This window comes from Pimephales promelas, chromosome 12 (genome assembly GCF_988280905.1).
Source record: "Pimephales promelas chromosome 12, fPimPro1.hap1.1, whole genome shotgun sequence".
Classification (NCBI taxonomy): Eukaryota; Metazoa; Chordata; class Actinopteri; order Cypriniformes; family Leuciscidae; genus Pimephales; species Pimephales promelas.
Genome location: NC_142780.1, coordinates 4,174,194 through 4,197,136, shown reverse-complemented (window position 1 = coordinate 4,197,136; position 22,943 = coordinate 4,174,194). Strand labels below are relative to the sequence as shown.

Below are 22,943 nucleotides of genomic sequence, written 5' to 3'. Positions count from 1 at the left end.
ATAGATAGACATACATACATGCATATATATTTCGATCAATTCATATTGTATTGACAGTATGGTTTTTTTTCTAACTGCGGTTGAAAAGCCAGAAATTCCCTTGGTATAGCGGTAAACCACTTTAAATTCCCCACAACGTGCACACATGTGCGGTTCAATTCTTTTTTTAAATTTTTTGTGGTGACGAGCTCAGACCCGCGGTAGGCGTCACGTGTAATGCGTTAACCGTCCCTGTCCTAGAACACACACACTCTACTGTACACACACTTTGTTGTTTTTATTTTTTTGGTATCAGCATTTTTATGAGTGCAGAATCAGGTCCTGTGACGGAGATTAAGATGCTCACTGGAACATTCTCAAATCATTTATAATAAACACACTGGAACTGACAGACATAATATAACACAGAATTAGGGCCCTATGAAATCAATTTATTGTTTCCCTAATTCTGTGTTTTCAGTTTCAGTCTAATCAGAAGAATTCCTAAAATCTTTGCAGTTTAATAATTTAAATTAATAATTAAAATTGTACCAATATGGGCCCTAAGAAACATTTAAATTAGTTTTAATAAATTGTCTAAATTTTTCTGAATTGTGTTTTATTAGTTAAAACAAATGATTCTCTGTTGTAATCAAATGAATTCATAATATTTTAAGTGTAATTAATATTTAATAAAATTTTCATATCTAATCAAATTACTTTTTAACAAATTAGATTTTTGGTTTGAAATATAGTTTTCGTCACGCTTTTAGATTAGGGTCCAATTATCACTATTAACTAAGACTTTTTCCTCGGTAAGCTCCTAATTACTGTTTATTAGTAGTCAGTTAGGTATTGTGTGGTCTAAGGGATGCAGAATATGCCATTAATATCTTCTTCATAAGTACTAATAAACAGCGAATATCCTACTAATATGCATGCTAATAAGCAAGTTAATTGTAAGAGTTTGACCCTAAACTGAAGTGTTACCTTCATTGGTTTTTTTTTTTTTTGCACTCATGTTTACTATTTAAATTAAAACATGGTTAAAAAATGGTCTGCTGTTTCATAAAAAAAAATAAAAAATACTTTGTGAAGTACATTCAAATGTACTATAATAATATCTGTTACAATTTCTTAAACCAACTTTTATTTTGGTGGGTTTTAGTGAAGGCATTTGAGTTTGTCTTTCTAATGATAGTTTTCTCAATTGAAATGGTGTAATGCCACTGAAGTGACCCCCAGAGCAGCTCTGGAGATGAAGTTCAGTTCCTCAAATACGAGGCGGCAGACGTTAAACTGCACGAGCACCACGCGTGCTTGAGTATGTGTAGTAGACCAAACTCTATGAGCAGACCAAACATAATGTTCTCAGACACACTAGTCTGTATTGTGATTTGATTAATTGTGCAGTCATACTTTAGACTTGCATGTTATACAGTAAGTTCTGTCTTTATGACCGGATATGATCAACCTGGCCAATGTGTCTCACTATGTCATTAATGGTTTTGTTTAAATTGTGTTTAATAATAGATGCTCTTTCTTCATAGGGAGGGGGCGGAGCGATGAACACGTTGCCCGTGTCTCATACTAGCATGGCTAGCATAGGGTCTGCAGGAAGCTATTCGGGTGCTAATATGCTAGTCAATGGTTTGAGTGCCAACCAGAACCAGGTGAGTCAAAATGCCTCATTGTGCAAGAGTTGCATTACATAATGTATTTGAAACAATAACATGTATTAAATAGTTATCTAGAGGTCATGTTTTACGTCAGACTTTGTCTTTTTCTTCCACATAAGATAATTTGATCAAAGTTAGTTTTTTATTTATTTTTCCTTTTAGAAGGCAATACATACAGGTATATACAAGCCACAGAAATAGAGTTGAGATATTTATATATGTACATATGTGCGCACACTCATACACATATACATACATTTGCATAAATACCTATAGATAAGCATATATAATGAAGCATGTGATTGGTATAACACATTTTTATATAGGGCTGGGTAATAAATATCGATAAATATTCGATATTAATCAATTCTTATCTTTACGAACCGATATCGATTCTTAAATCTCAAGAATCGATTAGTCATCGTGTTTCATTAAAATGAATGGGACATTGTATCGCGGCTGCACGCATCCAAAAAATCGCAATAATCTTTGTCCTTTGTTACTATTGATATGAAACAAAGTCTCAATTTTCAAATTACGGGCATTTTCTTTAGAAATTCAAAAACATAAATAGCGTTTTGGCACTGTGGCGTGAGATCGCTCTGGAGAAGTAGCAGCGCTGATCTCTCTTCCGGGTTAATAATACCAGTCACAGCGCGAAATAAACATGAATGAGCATCTGAAAGTGTGTTAAAGTATAGAGTACAACTTATCGAAATCCGTATCATGTCACATTGATTCGCTCAATCAGCGTTTCAACCGTGGAAAGACGTCAGTTAAACAGCTTGTAATCAATGTCATCGTCGTATTTACCGCCTCGTTAGTCAGCTAGAAAAAAATACACCACCATATTATATATGCATTATAATCTTAATGTTTTTTAATATTTAATGCATATTTGAATAAATCTGGCAAGTTTTTTTTTGACAGCCACCATTTAAATGTTTAGATTTCATATAATCTTCTTATTGTGAAAATAAATAAAAGTGTAATTTAAGTGTTTGTATAGCTACAAAACAGTTAATTATTACCTTCATATTAGGCTAATGAAGCCTAGTAGGCTACAACTAGACTCCCACAGTTTACAGCATTAGTTAAGAGATTTAATTTCCTTTAGAAAAATTGCCATTTATTGCAACTGATGTCCAAAAATATTGAATCGAATCGAATTGCAAGCTTGTGAATCGAAATCGAATCGAATTGTGAAATTTGTGTCAATACCCAGCCCTATATTTATATACAGCTCTGCTGTTCTTTTTCATTGTCTGTGCCGTTCTGACTGTTTCATCATGAGTTTAGAGTTGTGTTTTCCTGATGTTGGGTTGTGGTCTTTGTGCAGGTTTTGGGCCTGATCAAGAGTTGTCATGAACCTCAAGGCATCAGCATGCAGGACCTCAAGCAGAAGCTGAATAGCATGAGCGTCAATGTTATCAGGTACAAACTTCTCCTTCTGAGATGAGCGTCTATAAAGAAAGAGCTTTTGTAGGGGACCTTGATCCAAAAGAAAAGATTGTACCCTTCTCTTCCTCTTTTATTAGTTTCTGTTTCTCTTCTCTTAACCCGAATGAGCTCTGAGAATAACACGTCCTTAAATTTCTCTGAAAGGCCTTCCTCTTTTATCATAGGAAGCTTTTTTTTTTTTTTTTTTTCTCATGAACTTGCTCTATTTTCACAAGACTTGAGACTCGGTAGTTTGTGTCCTAATCTGTTCTTGGATAGAAATGTTTTTTCTGGATTTGTCTTTAACAAAGTTATCATAGTATTTTATGATCATAGTGATGATTTGTTGAGATACATTCCCAGATTTTCCGATGAGAAGAGCAGCACAATTTAAGCTTCACAGTTATAAATCAGTCCTGTGAAAGCAACTGTTTAGCGGATAAACCGAAGAGATGTTTTAAATGTTATCATTGTGATAAGATGGTGCAAGATAAGGTGCTACATACAAATAAGATTTATTCAGTTAAAGACTCCTGTAGTCAATCATTTTATCCCTTAAAACTCATCCTTGATCATCCTGCCTTAAAATAGCTTGAATGTAACTACAGTTCACCCTTGCCTCATTTAGTATACGTGGTTCTATGAATATGCAAATGAGCCCCGCCTCCACTCACTAGCAGCAGCTCATGCGCCGTTTACACGAAGGGAAGACACAGATATCTGGCCTCTCATTTACACGAAATATTAGTTTCTCTAAATACTGTGTAAATGTGGCCTCAGAGATCCACTTGTTGTTGATCTGATTCAACGTGAATTAAAAATTAAACTAAAGAGAGACTATAAATTTAAGACGATGACGATCTAGACTTGAGTCCTTTTTTTTAGTTGCTGTTTTGTAATATTGAAAATGTGGAAACTATATATATATATTAGCGAATGTTTAATACTTTATAAGAGGTTTATCACATGCTGTTAACTAATTCTGAGACTTACTAAATGAATGTTATTAATTATCACATGTGCTGAGTTTGTTTGTGGTACTCTCCTTGAGGAAGGGATGTGCCGAAATGCGATTTTATAAAATAATATAATTGGAGGAACAGCCCATTTATTGGCAAGATCAAAAATAAGCAATAAGTCTTTTCACTGCATCAGATGTGTGTTCACACCCTGAAGGCGTCTCACCGCTATTAAAAGAACTGACAACAAAAAGCACTTTAGCACAGATCATCAAACCACATAATCTAAAAATGGCAAAGCTGAGTTTGAACGTTGCTACAAGATAAAACACATCAAGATAACAGTAGATAATGCTGTGCAATAATTTAATTATAATCATAATTTTTAATCATAATAACATTCATATTAGGAAAATAAATTATTCATTTTTAGTCGGAAACGAGAGTTACAACAGTTTGATCATTAAGAGTTCATTATACTATAAAAATACCCTGTAGGTTAAAGGGATACTCCACCGTTGAGATGCTCCCAAGCGCTTGCTGTGGTATTCCGCCATACAGTATAGTTATCCACTTTACATCCGTCCTAGGTCGAGTTACACTGCTCGAGTAACTGTATTTAAATAGGGAAAACGTGGAGGTGTTTGGTCGCTTCTCTGCTTGGCCCATATTGAATAAACTGGGCTAGTTAAAGGATTAGTTCACTTTTGAAGAAACTTTTGCTGATAATTTACTCACCCCATGTCATCCAAGATGTCCACGTCTTTCTTTCTTCAGTCGAAAAGAAATTTAGGTTTTTGATGAAAACATTCCAGGATTTTTCTCCATATAATGGACTTCAATAGGAACCAGACGGTTCAAGGTCCAAAAAACAGTTAATAACAGTTTCAGATGCAGCTTCAAATGTCTTTAAACGACACCAGACGATGAATTCGTCTTATTATGCGAAACGATCGGTTATTTCAAAACTTATTCCAAAAATGTAACTTTTCTAAGGACAAATGCTAGCCTTGCTATATTCTCTGAGGCGCGTTTGTAACGTCACGTAATACGCAATTACGTTCAAAAGGTCACGGGCGACGTAGCCGGAAGTACAGAATCAAAATCGTCCGACATCGTTGTTTTTCCTTTTAATTCCTTTTTTTGTAAACGGCGTTTGAGTTAGTTTGTACGTTCAACCTATGCGTTCAACTTGTAAACACTGACTCTGTACTTTCGGCCCTGTCGCCCATGACCTTTTGAACGTAATTACGTAATACGTGACGTTGCAAACGCGCCTCACAGAATAGAGCAAGGCTAGCATTTGTCCTTAGAAAAATTACATTTTTGGAATAAGTTTTGAAAAAACCGCTCGTTTCGCATGATAAGACCCTTATTCATCGCCTGGTGTCGTTTAAAGACATTTGAAGCTGCATCTGAAACTGTTATTAACTGTCTTTTGATACTTGAACCATCCGGTTCCCATTAAAGTCCATTATATGGAGAAAAATCCCGGAATGTTTTCATCAAAAACCTTAATTTCTTTTCGACTGAGGAAAGAAAGACATGGACATCTTGGATGACATGGGGGTGAGTAAATTATCAGCAAAAGTTTTTTCAAAAGTGAACTAATCCTTTAAGTGCGATCAAAGGCAGAGGTATGCATCAACTCGTCTTAGTTAAGGGAATAACATAAGCCGCGTTTCCACCGCAATTACCAGGAACTATTTGTCCCAGGAACTTTTTTCATAGGAACTTTTTTTGCCCCAAGAAGGGCGGGATACGGAGCCCCCCTAGTCCCACTTTGGCAAAAAAAAATTAATTATAACTATCTCGTTGCCTCAAGATACTAACTCGTGGCCTCAAGGTACTAACTCGTGGCTAGGGATGGGTACCGAAACCCGGTATTAAACGGGCCCCGGTGCTGAATTTTGAAAGACCGCTGTATCGATAAGCTCGGACGTTACCGGTTCTGCTGTCGGTACTGGAGAAATCAAGTAAATACACGTAGGTTACAATTTTTTCCTATAAAGACGTTATCTTGAACATGTTTATCTCGCCAGCCATTTCTATAAATAAACTATGTTTTAATTTGTTTAAACCATTTGTCTGTGATGCAAATTTGCAATTCGCAGTTCAGAAGAGAGAGAGAGCGATCTCTCACGCAGAGCCACAGCGCGCACAAAACGACAGCGCTTGCTTAATGAGTGACAATGAGGACAGAACTAAACATTCAAACGAGGTTACACCTTAGATCTGGGATATTATTCTAATTTTGTTTTAGATTTTGGCTTCCAAAGATTATAAGCAGATATTTGAGATACACCCGTTAAAAACGAGACGCATGATCTGTCCAGCGCAACTTCCTTCACTTCACAGCGCTGTCAGTTCTTCCTAAACCCAAACGTACCGTCAGAATCAGCACGATCGGCGTTTGTTGCAAAATGCTGTCTCTACTGTTGCTAGATCATAAAATGCCTATTAAAAACACAAAAACCTGCGCAAGAGACGCTGTTCACAAGGCGGTGCGCGCTCCGAAACGGACTACAACGAGACAAGAAGAGTATAGCCTACTTTGGGCTTTGTCTTCCTAAACTATCAAATATACATAATGTCAAAATGACCAGCTCTGAGATTCACTTAAACACAATTATGTCTTAAATGGACGTAAATAATAGGGAGAAAATGATGGTGCTTCAGTTACCGATTAGATTTGCTCTCGGGTCTTAAAGGGGCAGCAGTCTAATAGCCTAAACCTGCTGACGATTCAGCCATTAATGCAAATCAAACAACAAAAGGCAGAGAAAATCACTCACAGCTCTTGAATGAGTAACTTTAGATTTAATAAGCATTAATCTATCTATGAGAAACTATAGAGTGCTATTTTACATTTGATTACTAAATTGGATTTATTTTCAGACAGAAAATATTACCTAAAAAGTAATGTTAGTAGACCTTCTGGAAATTAAAGCACTGTGTATATAATTTGTATCTTTGATTAATTGTATTTTTGTGTCCTATCTTTTGTATATAAAACAATAAAACCCTGCACACTGCTGCATAACAAATAGATTTTTTTTCTTCGTTTTGTTAAAGCATTACTTTTTTACATTTTTTTTTTTTTACATTTCAAAATATAAAGTTAATTATGTTCTTAATTCTTAAAAAAAAAAAAAAAAAAAAAACCAAAAAGAACCGATAAGAATACCGTTAAACTACCGGATCGATGAGCGGTATCGGTAAGAGTAGTAATACCGATAAAACCTTAACGATACCCATCCCTACTCGTGGCCTCAAGATACTAACTCTATCCTGAGGCCACGAGATAGTTATAATTAATTTGTTTTGCCAAAGTGGGACTAGGGGGGCTCCGTAGCGGGAAGATTAGTGATGTTGAACTGCGTACGACTGCTCTTCCCAGCCTGCGCGTTTGTTGTTCGTTTGTGTGTGACTGGCTGCAGGCTCAATTCTACGTCACTGGCCCTCGAGCTAATCTCTGCATTTATTCATGAGAAAGATATAGTTCATTTACGGACCGGAGAAATTTCAAGTTTTTATGGACATATTTCATAAGTCATGAAATTTCTCCAGACTTGTTTCTGTTTGCCATAGCGCTACTGTGCTGTAATACGGTGTCTAGCTGTCATGGGCAACATGGCGCGGGTGCCTCTGACGTGCGACCAATGAGCTTGCCCTACGTCATTACACGTCAGAACCTGACAAGGGGGCGTAGTCTTACTCAAATACAAATACTTTTCCCCCCTAAAGCGTTGGAGTCATATACTGATGAAATAGACTGCTCTAGGTAAAGATAGTAGCAGATATAGCATTACCTTAAATGGCCCTGAGTGCTTTTGGTATGAACCGCTCCACTGTTTTGATGCGCTGCTTACTTTAAACTTTAAAATGGTGCTTCAGTCTGGTTGGATTTTTTTTTTTTTCAGTCCAATTATTGAATGCCCATTTTTTTTTTAATGAATTATTTACTTAAGATCATTAATAGCATTAAAAATGAACTACAGTCAGTAATATTAAAAAATATATTTTTTGCTATGCCAAAATTGAAACCGAGAACCGTGACATTTGACAGGTATTGGCACCGACTACTAAAATTCAGTGCCATGCCACAACCCTAGCGCTTTTATATACCATGTATAGAAGTAGGCTTTTTCAGACACAGGTTGTTCATTTGTGAACTTAACTCATTTCCCACCAAATGCTTCACAGCTCACAATATGCAAACACTTGTCAACAACACTTTTTTTTTTTGTAACACTGAACCAAGAAAAAGCCATCTTAAAAAAACACAACCCAAGCCGATATTCAAAGTGAATCTATTCCTTATTCACAACTGAAAACATGAGATAAATGAAGTCTCTTATCTGTCTTACAGGCAAATCGTGGACTTTCTCAGCAACGAGGGACACATTTTCTCCACCATTGATGAAGACCACTTCAGATCAACCGACAATGAAGCCTAATCACCTTTCTGTCATCTTACCAGACCTCAATAAGCCCATTTCATATCTATGTAGTTTAAGGAAAACAATCAAAAAATATATATAACCATATATTTGTTCTTTATGGTATTTTTTTTATCAAAAACATACACATTTACAAGCTTAATTCTGTTCTTTACATTTCATCATATGCTAAAGAATAAACAGTACAAACGGCATTGCCTAATTTACATTAAAGTGTATATTTGTTAAAGCTTGCATTGGCACAACTTTGGGTATTTAGATCCATAGAAAAGTACGTCATATCCATGGCTGGTACTTTGTTTGATTTCTTTGAGTTTTTTACACTTCTTGTTATGAAGACACAGTAGCTGTATTCATTTAACATGAATACAAAGTGTCCTTGTTCTAATAGAAAAGGCTTTCATGGGGATTGTTTAATGCGTCCTCGATAGACTCGTAGTCGTGGTCAGAGTCAGACAGTCTCTTTGCTTTTTTTTTTTTGGTGGAAGGAAAGAAAAGAACAGATTAAAATCTACACATTTTAGTTTTCTGATTGCTGTTCAAAGATAGTTCATGAAAGTATTAAAAATCTAAATGTAAAGACAAACCAACCTGTATTTCGTGCGTTTGTGGGACCGGTCACGTACATATTGGGCATGCTGACGCTCTCTGCGTTTGATATGCTTTTCCTAGGCAAGATTGGAGGGGGCTGGTCTGGGTTCTGGGGAGTTGCACAGGGAAAAGAGAGTCAAGTTTATAAGCCACTGAGTCAGCTTAGCAAAAACAGGAAAAGAGGAACACAATGCAATATCTTCCTGTTCAGTATGCTTAAGCACATGGTTACCGTACCAGACGTTATAAGGGCTGATTTATGTTTTTACCTTCTTAAGCCTAGTTCACACTATTTTAAAACTGTGAGGTTCACACTACATGACTTGCTCTCTGTTCAAGTTGTTGAGCTGTTCACACAACGCAACGTGATTGTTCTGCAACATATTTTTCTGGGCTTGGCGACGCATCTGCGAGCATCTTTGATGCGTTTTTGGCTCTTTCAACAGATTGGCGAGCTTTCATCGCCCGCTAACCCCCTGTGGTTTGCACGTGATAATACCCTGACCTGTCGGCGAGCTCAACGATTGCAAATCGGGCTTAAAATCATGTAGTGTGAACTAGGCTTTAGGAGAAAAATTAATAGTTCACCCAAAAATGAAAACTCAATCATAATTTTTTTTTTCTCACCTTCATATTGTACCAAACATGCATTTTTTTTACTGTCATTATGACATGCTACCTACAATGAAAATGAGGAAACTATCTCCAATGACATAAGAGCACCATAAAAGTGGTCAACAGAGTTCGTGCAATGCCTTATCTGAACTTTGTCTCTGTTGTTGAATTAATCAATGACGAGCCAGTCGCTTGCTTCGTTCCTGAATTAATGATTTCCTTTCCTTTTTTTTCCTTTAAAAAAAGTGTATGTTCCCCCCCCCCTATCATTTAATATTTTCTAATTCAAATTTTATTTAAAACACTTTCATTAATCAATGCATTTGTAGTCGCTGTGAAAATACGCCCTTTGCCCTCTGAGCTGCAATAAAGTCTGTGTAAATATACATCTGAATGCCACTTCAAATGCAGCTTTTTGCAGTGACAAGATGATTGTCTTGATACTGATTTCAATTGACTCATGCCATGTGCCCTTAAAAGGTAAAAACGAATATCAGCCCCGAAATAAAAAATTATATATATATATTTCTGTCACTGACAAAATGTAATTATTAGTTGCTTCATTACGTGATTCTCAATTCTACCAATGAATTATGAATTCACAACATAATTGTCTGTGGACATGTCTGGAAAAAGTAACGAATACCTAAAGTTTATAAAAAAACAACAACATATAATCAGGTTTAATTATTGATTTTGAAAGTGAAAAGGGTTTTGAGACCAATCGAACACTGACAAAATGTATGCTGCTTTGTCATTTTTGGAGTTTGACAGCATCCATTCCCAAACACTCTTATTGTAAAGCAAAGAGCACGCTAATAATTCAGCAGAACTTTGGTTTCACAAGCCAAATTTCCGTCCACTTGTCAATCGCATTATCTGAAGTTCGGTAAAAAAAAACTCATGCGAATAAAGCTGGTGAAAGTGTGTTTCCATCCAATGGCTTTAAAGCGAATAAAAAGCTGTGTAATGACGTTGATTTGAGACATTTGAACGTGTTTCCATTCATTTTCGCACTGAATCGCACGACATTCAAGCAAACATTTGCGAACAAAGTTTTGCTTGACAAAATGGATCACGCTATAATAATGTTTCCATCAGTATTTATCACATAAGCCATATATCGATCAAAATTAAATCCGATGAGACCGAACGCATTTCATTTCAGTCGATATTCATTAAATTCAATTGAATTTGACTGTTTCCATAATGCGTTTTTCATTCAATATCACTTAATTCGGATAACATGTGGATGGAAACATAAGCTAGAGAAAAAGCCATGGATTTTGGACAAATATGATCACATTTTTGGAGATGGTTCTCTCTGCAGAACATAAAATCCACGGGGAGGAGCCGGATCCAGATCCAACTCCTCCCACCTTACACACACCTAAACCAAACTAACTATTACAATATTACAGCATTTCCCAAATTCCCCTTCTTGGTAGTTTATGATGAGAAATGGAAAAATCGTTAGCTCACATACTTCAAGTTATGGTCATGGTCAAGCTCCACGGGGAGGAGTCGGATCAAGATCCAATAGGGTTTCTCAAAGTCCTGGAGGGCCGCTGTCCTGCAGAGTTTAGCTCCAACCCTGATCAAACACACCTGAGCAACCTAATCAGGGTCTTCAGGATCACAAGAAAGTCACAGGTAAGTGTGTTTGATCAGGGTTGGAGCTAAACTCTGCAGGACAGCGGCCCTCCAGGACCAAGGCCCTGTTTACACGAGAACGCTCGCGGGTGAAAACGTAAAAATATTTTATCGGATGTGCCTTTTGTTTAAACGGCAACGGCGTTTTTAAGGCTCAAAAACGCTAAAAAGTGAAACCACCCTCCAGAGTGGAAATCTTAAAAACGCTCCACCGCCGCGTTCCCGTGTAAACGGTAAAAACGCAAAAGTCTGCTTGACGGTGAAGGGTGTACGCAGGCGCGTGGACTTGGTGTTGTTGTAGTATGCACTCCTAGCCACCTGAAATGCATACTACATTGAATTTCACACACTTTTGCGCCACCATTTGCACGCGGATGTCCCACACAAAACGCTCGTCTAAACGCAAAATAAAAAAAGATGACGCAACGCCACTTTTGCGTTTTCTCTTCAGAATCGTTTCCGTGTAAACATAGCCCAAGTTTGAGAAACCCTGCCCTAAACCTACCCAACTCCGCCCCCTGATCCCTAATCCCTAAACCCAACCCTAATCCTACCCATCTCCACCCCTTTGATCTTGATCCGACTCCTCCCCGTGGATCTCATGTACTGCATTTTTGGGTGAATACTCTTCTTGTTAGCTTGACCATGACCATAACTGGAAGTATGTGAGCTATTGATTTTTCCATTTCTCACCATAAACATTAACCAAGAAGGGGAATTTTGGGAAATGCTGTAATAGATAATCCTGAGTATGTAACAAAACCATTACAGTTTGATTCCTACATGTCTATTTTAGTTGGGTGAATAAAAGTGCGTGCTTACATCATCTGGCGGAGGTGGTGCAGGGACCCGTTTACCCTTTGTCTGATAAAGCGAGAGGTCGTCCAGTTGTTCGGTCACATTTATCTTTACTTTTGGTAATTTTTTTTCAGACTTGGGGGGTTTCTTTGGAGCTTTTGAATTGGATGGTTTCCGCTTTGGTGGACGAGGAGGGGGCTCCTCAATTTTGCTGATGCATTTGTGATATTCATAGTAGAATTTCTCTGTCACCTCAGTGACCGTCTCTATATGAAGGTCTGGGGGTTCATCGCTGGACCACGGCAGATGATCAGAGGTGAAACAGACAGACATTTTTAACCAACTTACTGGCAACTCAAAACACCAGTCTGGTTTATTGGATAAGCTTGCCAATACTATGGTCTCTGTGAAAGTCTCCTCAAGCTTAAGTGCTGTTAACCCCATCAGGGGATCTTTTTCTAGGTCTTTATCCCGAGTCACCACTTTGACATCCAGAGGAAAAGTGCTGCTCATTAAATCGGTTAGCTTATACTTCTTGTTGTCTGAAAGCTTTTCCACAAAGTGACCTGCCATAAACAGTGGCAGAGAGAGTTCCTCACTGTCGTCTTCCTCATCATCTTCATCATCCTCGTCATCCACTTCCATAGTACGTTTACAAATTAGACTTTCTACTTTCTGAGCAGCTCCAGATATATCCATGGGCCTATCCAACCTTAACACTTCCAGCTGCTCGCCAACGCTGAGCGCAGGAATTGCCTCTTCCTCTTCCGCCTCGACGTACCTAGTCACACTAACTTTCAAACCTGGAGACTGAGAGGATCCCAAGTATAGCTCGTACACTGATCCGAATTCCCGGGCCCTTCTTCTCATTCGTCCACCATACCTCTCTGAGATGAAGTAGTACTGTTTTCCCTTCTTTCCCTTTGGAGTCGAGGCTAATATATATGTTGTGTGGCCACACCCATGCAACACGAGTTGCCTTCCACTTTGCAGTTCTTTGAACCAGCTGCTATTAAAAAACGGATCGCCTTCTGGGCCATCAAGGATCTCTGCCATAGTGGGGAAGGACTGCTTTGGCTGACTTGCAACTTCAGTCAGTGATAGCGGAGTTATGAACACTAAATCCTGGAACTGTTCTGTCACGTCCTGGACATCCACCTCCAGGCTGGACGGGAACTTGACCACGTTCTTCCTCACTAAAGGTAAAAATCATTAACAAACATTAATTCCAGGAGCATTGTCATGTCATGTATCAAGCCTGTATGACAGGGGTTCCCAAATCTGCTCCTGGAGGGCTAATCTCTCAGAGTTGAGATCCAGCTTGCCCAAACTCACATGCCTACGTGTTTTAACTAGGATTGGAGCTAAACATCATAGCACAGTGGCCCTTCAGGAGGATTGGACACCCCTCCTCTGACAGGTGTACTCCCTTCCACTCAACACACCAGCCTAGTTTTCAGGTAAAGCCAAAGTCCTAGAGTAGCTGGCTCTAATGCCTGGTTCATATTACACGATTTTAGCCTGATTTTGGCATGATCTGTTTGACGTAGTCGTGGGAATTCGTAAACGACAACGGGATGCAAGATTCATTCGTATCATCTTGTACAGTGTGTCATAGTGGACGACAACCTACGTCGCGTCTGCGATGCTAATCGACATCACGATAAAAAGACTAGCATGTTTAATTTTCTTTAACGGTCGTCCACAACGGTTCCGTCACATGTATGAGGTTGACCAATAGGAGCACAGAAGCTTTTCCGTACACAACTTTCAAAAATGGTGAAATGAAAGAGAGACAATGATGCTAACGTTAAAACTAAAAGTAAAAATAAATAAGAAAACAATATTTTACCTCAAGTTCTCTTTGGAGGATTGACAGCCCAACATGACATGATGACTTTTGCGTAAACATACATGCCACTTTCGAGTCAAGTGGCGTGTTATCTCTACGCATTTTGAGATATCCGCGTGTATGTCTACGCCATTAACGTCCGAGTGATTCCGCGTGTATGTACACGCCGTCAAATGTCCGCGCGAAACGAAGCAAAATGTAGATCTTCATCTGGGGAGTGATCTAGGATTGTAAGGGAACAGTGATGAATGCTATTAACCCCAGTGACGGGTAGGTTTAGGGACGGGGTTGAGGACGGTAAGTCATATATTTATATATACAGTAATAACATTAAGTCAACGGCGTTCATAAACACGCTGAAAAGCGATTATGCGTCTTGATAGCACGCAAAAATGGAAATACGAATTGGCGTGTCATACACACGCTACTTCATGAGATCAGTCTGAACAGCCCATACTGTCCTCTTCGAGCAGGGTTCTCAAGTCTCACGCAATGGCCGTGAGACACACACAATTCAACCAGTTCACACACTCACACGCCACACTGTGTATTTCTCACCCTGAATAGGCAATGCCGAGCAATCCAGGAACGTGTCCATTGTCGGGTTTTCTTTCTGAACACAGGACAGCCTATACAACACTCACCGCTTCATCCATTGTTTGTTTACGTTCGTTTCCCGAAGTCACTCGAAACTCACTCGTTTCGCCTTCTCGATGACATCACGCGCACCGTTAAAGACGGCATGCGATAACTGGTCAGGAAGCAACGCGTAGTCTGACATGTGTCTTGTCCACGACACGACAAGATTTTAGGAGTCAAAATCGTGTAATCTGAACCAGGCATAATGTGTTGATTGACTTCTCATTAGGGGCTTTCACACCGGAGTAACCTTTTCATATTTCCTAAAACTATTAGCTGAAGTACCAGGATTTTGACACGTTCACACCGCAGGAACTAGGAATGATTTTAGTTTTAAGAACTCCTTTTGGAAGAACTAATTTAGCTGCTACTTCCAACATGACATCATGACTTTTGCGTAAACATAAGCTGCTTTCCGATTTCCGGGATTTTTGCAGTTACTAGAACCTAACGTTCCTATAACCCCTTTTTTCCCGTGTTCCGACCGAACTAAATTGGGGATTTTTTAGTTCCTCAGACCGTAGTTCCTATAACTCTTTCAGTACCTAGTCTAAAGCGAGGACTTTTTTAGTTCCCTTTCCCTAAGTCTACGTTGATTGGTTCAACTTATAAGTCACGCCCACTGTCAACACGGAACTTATAGCGCGCTGTCTGCCATACGCTGTGCGTTTTAGCAAACGCCACCGTTCGTACTCCGTTATTAAGGTCCTGGCAAGGCAGAACAGGAACATTGCAATAGCCTCCTCCATGCTGGTTTGTTGTTGTTGTATGTGGCCGCGCTACGTCTAGTGATGACGCTATAAAGACTGTCGCCGTGCTTGCGTCACTCCCTTACCCCTCCTACCAGTTCCTATTGCCACTTGGCCAGCGTGAACGCAAGCAGCAAAACCAAGTTTGGGGGAGAGTAGTTCTTAGAACTGTTTAGAAGTGGACAGTTCCTATAACTAAGTTCCTGTAACTATACACGCCCATTTCAAATCAAGTGGCGTGGTATCTATACGCATTTTCAGCTATTCGTGTGTGTATGTTTACGCCGTTAAATGTCCGAGCGAAACGAAGCAAAATGTAGACTTACATATGGGGAGTGATATTTTTTTTCCTAGGATGGTAGGGGAACACTCATAAATGCTATTAACCCCAGTGACGGGTAGGTTTAGGGACGGGGTTGAGGTAAGTCATATATTTATATATAAAGTAATAACGTTAAGTCAACGGCGTAGATAAACATGCTGAAAAGCGATTATGCTTGTTGATAGCACGCCAAAAATGGCAATACGAATTGGCGTGTCATACATGAGATCAGTCTGCCTACTTCAGAGTCGGGTCTAAACCAGCACTATAGGAACTACCAGTGACGTTAGTGTATGCTGAGTTGCTGAACGCACGTGAAAGACAAGCAACCGCTATTTTAAAAAATGCTGTTTAAACAGATAGCCTATATATAGTGGGGAGAGGCGTTTTCCCACTTACAAAGCATGTAGAAGTTTGTAATTTTTATCATAGGTACTCTTCAACTGTGAGTGACAGAATCTAAAACAAAAATCCAGAAAATCAGATTCTATGATTCCTAAGTAATGAATTTGCCTTTTATAAATAAATGAGTCTATATAATATTTCAGAAGAGGAAGTTACTGCAATCTGCCTGGATTCATTTGTGAGAAAATCAAGCCGAGAGATCTGATAAAAAGTCAAGTGTCTCACAATCATAATAACAGACAGATATGCATTTGTATGCAATAGATTTGGTATTTGTTTGAAGGTTACATGCAATTTGTAGGATGGTTTGTATTTGTGAAATATCATACAGCCTCATTTATTTATATTTGCAAAACACAATGCATATGTGTTACATCGATGCATTTTTGCTCAAATTTACCTTCGTACTTGCACATTGCTTTCTGTTTGTTTGCGAGTAGAGTTTTCCTTAGCAAAACAGATCGAGTTTGTTTGCAAAATGCTGGATTTGTTTTTTTTAATTATGGCACAATATTAACTCCATATTAGTACACGAGGAACCATCCCAGTGTCTAGTTCATAGAACTAGCCGGTGCAAAAGCCCCTATTGGTGTTGGGCTATTTACAAACCTCTCTTAGAACTGGCCAATGCTTCCACTAACATGCCAATCAGTGATGTACAGGAATTGACTACATGCATGCAGTGTTCGTGCTCATTAGACTTTATGAGTGCTTAAATTTTGAGTACATGTATTAGCCTCGAAAATAATTTTATGAAATCGCAAGATGCTTTTGATTCAACGTTGAAAGATATAACTTAATTAATTGCAACTAATTTTCAGTCCAGACTGCTTCATTGATTATAATCAAAGGGAGGAAAGGGGAAGGGAAGGGGATGCAAGACCTATTCATATTTACTTGAATGGGGCAATATCAAAATCTCAGAAATTGCTTGCCAAATCCACATTTAAAGAACATATTGCAAAATCAGCAGCAACAACAAAGAAAAATCTGACATGCTTATCCTCAATCAGCAAGTTAGTCCAGCCAATGCACATGTGCAGTCCCAATAGCCCATGGGAACCAGAGCTTCTTAAAAGATTGGCTCTTTTTTTAATAAGATTTTAATAAGAATTTGTGCACGCTGAATTTTCTCCCATTTATATTCATGAGTGAATTATCTTGCTAGTGTTTTAACCCAAATTTGGGTCAAAAATGTCATTTAAATTTTTAACCCAACTTTCACTTTTTAACTGTATATTTTTTTATTGCATTTTTAACCCAACATTTGGGTTTGTCCATATTTCACCCAAATTTGGGTTGAGCATTTTTTAGAGTGTATAGTGCTTGTTTTAATGCATTGAATCTGGTTTGTGTAGTTAATTTTGCTTAATTCTTGCTAGATTGAGTTGCAGCTCTTTAGAAACCGTTTAGTGCAGATTTCCAGTCTGAGACACTTGCACTTCCTTATTTGAGACCAGAAGGTTTTGTGGGTCAATTTTTTTCAGGCCCACAACTACCTTTCCCGTATTGGGAGGATGTATGCTAAAGTTTTGTATGCTAAAACCTGAAAATTAGTAAATATTTTGCCACTTCCGCTTTTATTGCCCTGAAGTCAATGAGCTTTTGGTTAAATGCTGGTAAACACAAGTTGAGGATGTTCTCACATTTTATTCTATAAAATGTATCGGTAATACTTCCTCAGCTTTCACAGACAGGGCTTAGATTAAGCCAGTAGTAGACCTTAGTTAAATTAGGACATTCAAGTATCTTTTATAAATGTGATTTAGAGGAAGAAGAAAAAAAAACAATGATATTTTAAGATATCTCAGTGCAAGTTGCTTTCAGTTAAAACAGCTCAGACATGCATTTAGCTCAACCCTTGTCTGTGAAATAAGGCCCTTTTAATTTTTTAATTATTTAAAGGTTTTATTTGTCTTGAGAAATGCAGTTTCTATCAAGTGTCTAAATGGGACTACAGAAGTTATCAGGAACATTAAATCCATCATAATTGGACATTATAACGTAGTTGAAACGGCATTTATCATAACATGAATTTTGTTGGAATCGTAATCGGGTGTTAAAGACAGAACCTATTAAAAGCAATTTGAACCAATGGGATGACTTACAGTACAGTCCTAACATGACATGGGTCAAGTTGCATTAAGGGGGCTTTTGCGCTGGCAGTTTAGTTCGGAACGGGGCACGATTCGCATGAAAAATCGCTAACGTGAACGCCGTCATGGGACCCGGGTGCGCACTGGGGTACCGAACCCGAGACTTCCTGGAGGAGGTGGTCTGAGTTTGGTTGCTTCCGAACCGTGCCGCGGTCCACGTGAATGTGAAAGCAACTCGGATTCGGGTGCTCTGTTGTTCAGGAGGTAAAGTATCCTGCGCATGCGTTTTAGCTTATTGTGATGTATTCAGGTAAATAAAACACTTGTAAGGGATGATCGTGTTGATGAGTGTGAAACCAGACCAACGCGGGGGCGCCAGGAACAAACGCACTCGGGCTCAGACCGCAGCAAACGAGCTCAGTGTAAAAGCCACCTAAGACTGTCTTAACTAGTTTGACCAACTACAGGTAGCCAAGCCAAGGGGTAATCAGTTTTACTTTTCTATTTCAAAGTAGACCCAGAACCTTTTTATGTAGCGGATTTAAAGTTAGGACCAGTCTTGAGGGGAAAACAAATAAGGTGGCTAATTTCTAAGACTATTCTAAGCAGTTTATTCAACCGTCTTATGATTTTATGATGGGTACGCCATTTGTCACTACACCGGCCTACAAAAATATGTCAAAACTGCAGCACTGTGTTTTGGACAGTTACAAATCTGGCTTTGGGACCAGCAGCACCATGTCAGAGGGAAAAGGACTTGGCAAAGATTTCTAAGGTAAAGTAACACTGTTGTACTTACTATGCATAATGGCGCTAATTTCATACACCGGGCTGAAAACCATCAGGGCTCCACAGTTCTTCATATTTGTGCTGCGGAAGCGGCGACAGCTCAGCCTGACTGATGACATGATTTCCTGTAGAGTGAAACCACGGTCACTTTCGTACTCATAAAACTCTCCTTTGAGGGATAGAGGAAGGAGTATCTCTGCAGACGCCTTGTTCTGCCCCACCACATGACACCGTGCAAGTCTTTCTCCATTGTCAGCGTCCTCCACTGTAACCAGGGTCAACTTTGTTCCTGTGGGGACCGTGAAGTTGTCGATAGTCAACTCCTCTCTGCTTGTGAAGATGAAGGAGCCGCAGGCGTCCACTCCAACAGGACACAGACCCACAATTTCCTCGATTGCATTGTACGGGAGTTCCTCAGCGACGAGTCTGAACTGGCCTAGAGAGATTCAGGGTGGGAAAATCAATCAACTTAGCCCTAGCTTTTGGTTTAGAAATGAATTGCCTAAAGGACAACAGCCACCTTGAGCTTAAGTTGAAGAACTAGCATTATGACTTGTTCATAGAGAGACAAGTGTGGCTATCTGTAGGTTGGAGTAATTGGCGTGCCGAAAGGTCTTACAATTGACCTATTGGTAAGCCCCTCCCCTCGAACGTGGATATGAGCCAATCACAGTTGAGTATCAGTTGCATGGGGAACTCGGACATCTTTAGGTTTCAGCGCCATTGGGAAACATTGGAAAATGCAAAGATATCACCGGTTTGATGGTGTTTATGCTACAAAAATGGTAAAACGATGTGCCTGAGATGGGTAAACCCGAACAAGGTATCCTAAACCCAAACAAGACCGAGCCAAATGTCTACTTTGGACTACGTGTATTAATCCAGTGATGTGGGTGCATTAACCTGGATCCCTATGAATTCAACCCCATTAATGAAGACAAAAACGGTCATTTTCTGGTTGTCATATTTTCATTGAGTTACAATCAATGTTAGTGAGGCCATGCTAACGCACAAACCTAAATAGCTAACTGTTCTCAAGTCATGTACAGACTGGTCTACAATTCAGTGCTTCTATATATTAAACTGGGTAAATTCAAATGAATTTAGGCCACGTTTACACAAAGCTGGGTATTTAGCAAAATTAATATTTTCCCCCTCTCCGTTTTTTCGTTCACACACCCGTCGAGCGCCATCATAACTATGCCAAACCTATTGGTGGCAGTGTAGGGGTTAAGGATAAAGCCATGCAAGCCAATCAGAATCCTCAGAATCGACAAGAGAGTACCTAAAACGCCGTTTCTCCCAGTTCACACGACAACACATAACCGGCGTTTTCAGAAATAATCAAGTTTTTAGAAATAATCGTTTTCTGTGATAAAAACGGGGTTTTGGCGTAAACGAGAGGGCGAAACGCAGAGAAATATCTGCATTTTCCCATTGTGTAAACGGGGCCTTAATTTTACGCTGTGGTATGAACAGTGTTGATCCTGGATGTTGTCATCTACAGTACGACCATAACATAAGGTAACTCCCGTTTGCATTGTGATCAGTAAACCCTTGCTTAGTAGTAGTTCACATTTAAAAAAAACTTTTGCTGATAATTTACTCACCCCCATGTCATTCAAGATGTCCATGTCTTTCTTTCTTCAGACGAAAAGGAATTAAGGTTTTTGATGAAAACATTCCAGGATTTTTCTCCATATAATGGACTTTAATGGGAACCAAACGGTTCAAGGTCCAAATGACAGTTCGAACTCGTTCGTCAAAATGAACAAATCTTTTTTTCAAGATATTTCATTCGTTCAATCAACCAAATGACTGGAAAAGCGATTTCAGAGTCACGAACGCCCATCACAGAACAGAGCAAGGCAAGCATTTGAGCTTATAAAACTTAAACTTTTGTATTTATTTTTTAAATAGATAAGTCCCTTATTCATCGTCTGGTGTCGTTTAAAGCCCTTTGAAGCTGCACTGAAACTCTCATTTGGACCTTGATCCGTTTGGTTCCCATTGAAGTCCATTATATGGAGAAAAATCAGAAAGAAAGACATTGACACATTCGATAACATGGGGTTGAGTAAATTATCAGCAAAAGTTTTTTTTTTTTTTTTTTTTTAAAGTGAACTATCCCTCCATGGCCAATTGGTCAATTGCTTGAGAAATTTCCAGTATAGGTTTAGTTTCTGTTGTTCGGCACATTACCCATTACTCCGACCTGCAGCTATCCCCGTCACGATGAATCCTGTCTCAGTTTATCTCTAATCGTTTGGGTTGTTATTCACATATGCTAATGTAACCATATGTTGAATAATACAGATAGTTATTTAAATCAACTCTAGTTTGTGTGTATGGATGAGTTTTTAGAGACTAACCTGAATAGTCAGTAGGTAATTCATATGTAGCTCCAGTGTCAATCTCCTCACACGATACAGACAGGAGCTGTAAACCAATGATCTTCACCAAATCTCCAGTAGATAAACACACTTCACTTCCCGAAAGCTCATATACGGACCCTGAAAATAACACATCATCATGTCCTATTTGCATATCTGCGTTCATTTTTAAAAGTTTATTTCCGACAACATTTAATCCCATTAAAACAAAGTCAGACATAGGGAGTCATTTTTTAGTACATTGAAAGTAAATTCCTTATGTGGTATTGATTAAATTTTATTTTTGAAGGCCTATTTCATTTTTAATGGTGTACTTCACTCAAATATGCATTGTGGTTATTTAAAACAGTGCATTTCAACTTTTGCAACCCAAAAATCTGTTGCAGCAGGTGAAAACAAACTATTCAAATCAAACGATTCAGTGTAGTTTAGTGAAATAAACAGCTGATCATCTTTTAAAAGTGAAAAGAAAACACTCATTTCTTGTTGTTGATGTCAAAGGCGTCTAATCAATCTCAATATCTTAGTGCAACTATATCTGTCACTTTAGAAGATGCCAAGCTGGACAGGTCGTGAGACGTGCCCTCATTCTCAAAACCAAGATTTTAATTTTAATACATTTCGGTTTGGGGAATTTAAGGATATTTTTATTTTTGAATAACAAACTAACTTTGGTTTCACCATTTGGTTTCACCACAAAAAGCTGACAACCACTGATTTAATGCATGATTTATGCAGTCATGAGCAATCTTTCACTTTTTATTTGAGTTCCCCCTTTATATAAACAATCGTTGCAGGCTATTGTTTTTTGTTTTTTTGTTTTTTTTGATGCAGACAATACTAAACCAGATCCGGTCATAGATTCACTAGTGAAGTCGCACAGCATAAACCACGTTGATGAGGGGAAAAAAAGGTGCATGTCCTGTTTGTGGTCGAAAGCTAAACATACTGTGAGAGTGAACATAAATGTATTATGTTCACACATAAAAATGTCAAATCACTTCTGTTTAACTAATTAATATTTTAATGAACAATTACAATGCAAAACACATTTATGGACATGGACTGTAGGATTTTAGTTGTTTGTTTTTTCCCCTTTGAAAAATTGTCATCCAGAATATGCTGAGAGAATAAAAGCATGAAACATACCCTGGAAATAAACCCCAGAGCAGACCTGGAGGACCCGGGGCAGAGACTGCTGATCCAGACAGTTGATGAAGACTCGTAAGGACTGGAGGTCTCCCATCTCTCACGGCGGACAGTCACACACACACTGCGCTGATCTGCTATTTTCACACATTATAGACAAGAGAGGAAGTCTCAAAAGTGACTCACCCAGAAACCACAATCACCATAGTGAACTGCGCACAGACTTTTATTTGAATATGTTTAGTTAATGTTTTATTTAAATATTCGATTTAGTGTAGCCTATGTACTGTACTTTAATATTTTGTTTCAACATATAACTGCATAACATTAAATCTTTATGCGGTTTCACTTGTGTGACCACAACTGTCTATT

The 22,943-nt window shown here is 38.6% G+C and overlaps 2 protein-coding genes across 2 annotated transcripts in view; one reads left to right on the top strand and one right to left on the bottom strand.

The window, feature by feature from the left end:
- rpa2 (replication protein A2) overlaps positions 1-9,106 on the top strand; it is a 22,056-nt gene extending 12,950 nt beyond the window's left edge. Inside the window, exons 7-9 of the mRNA XM_039651335.2 lie at positions 1,530-1,652; positions 2,998-3,092; positions 8,430-9,106. Of these exons, the coding sequence (XP_039507269.2) occupies positions 1,530-1,652; positions 2,998-3,092; positions 8,430-8,517 (306 nt within the window). The 3' untranslated portion in view covers positions 8,518-9,106. The remainder of the gene's footprint in view (positions 1-1,529; positions 1,653-2,997; positions 3,093-8,429) is intronic.
- Positions 7,985-22,943, bottom strand: themis2 (thymocyte selection associated family member 2). Its single transcript, XM_039651304.2, has 6 exons — positions 22,572-22,943; positions 21,402-21,542; positions 19,040-19,465; positions 12,202-13,373; positions 9,112-9,220; positions 7,985-8,987 (listed from the first exon to the last, which is right to left on the bottom strand). The coding sequence occupies exons 1-6, from the start codon at positions 22,666-22,668 to the stop codon at positions 8,905-8,907; spliced, it is 2,028 nt and encodes a 675-aa protein (XP_039507238.2). The 5' UTR covers positions 22,669-22,943; the 3' UTR covers positions 7,985-8,904.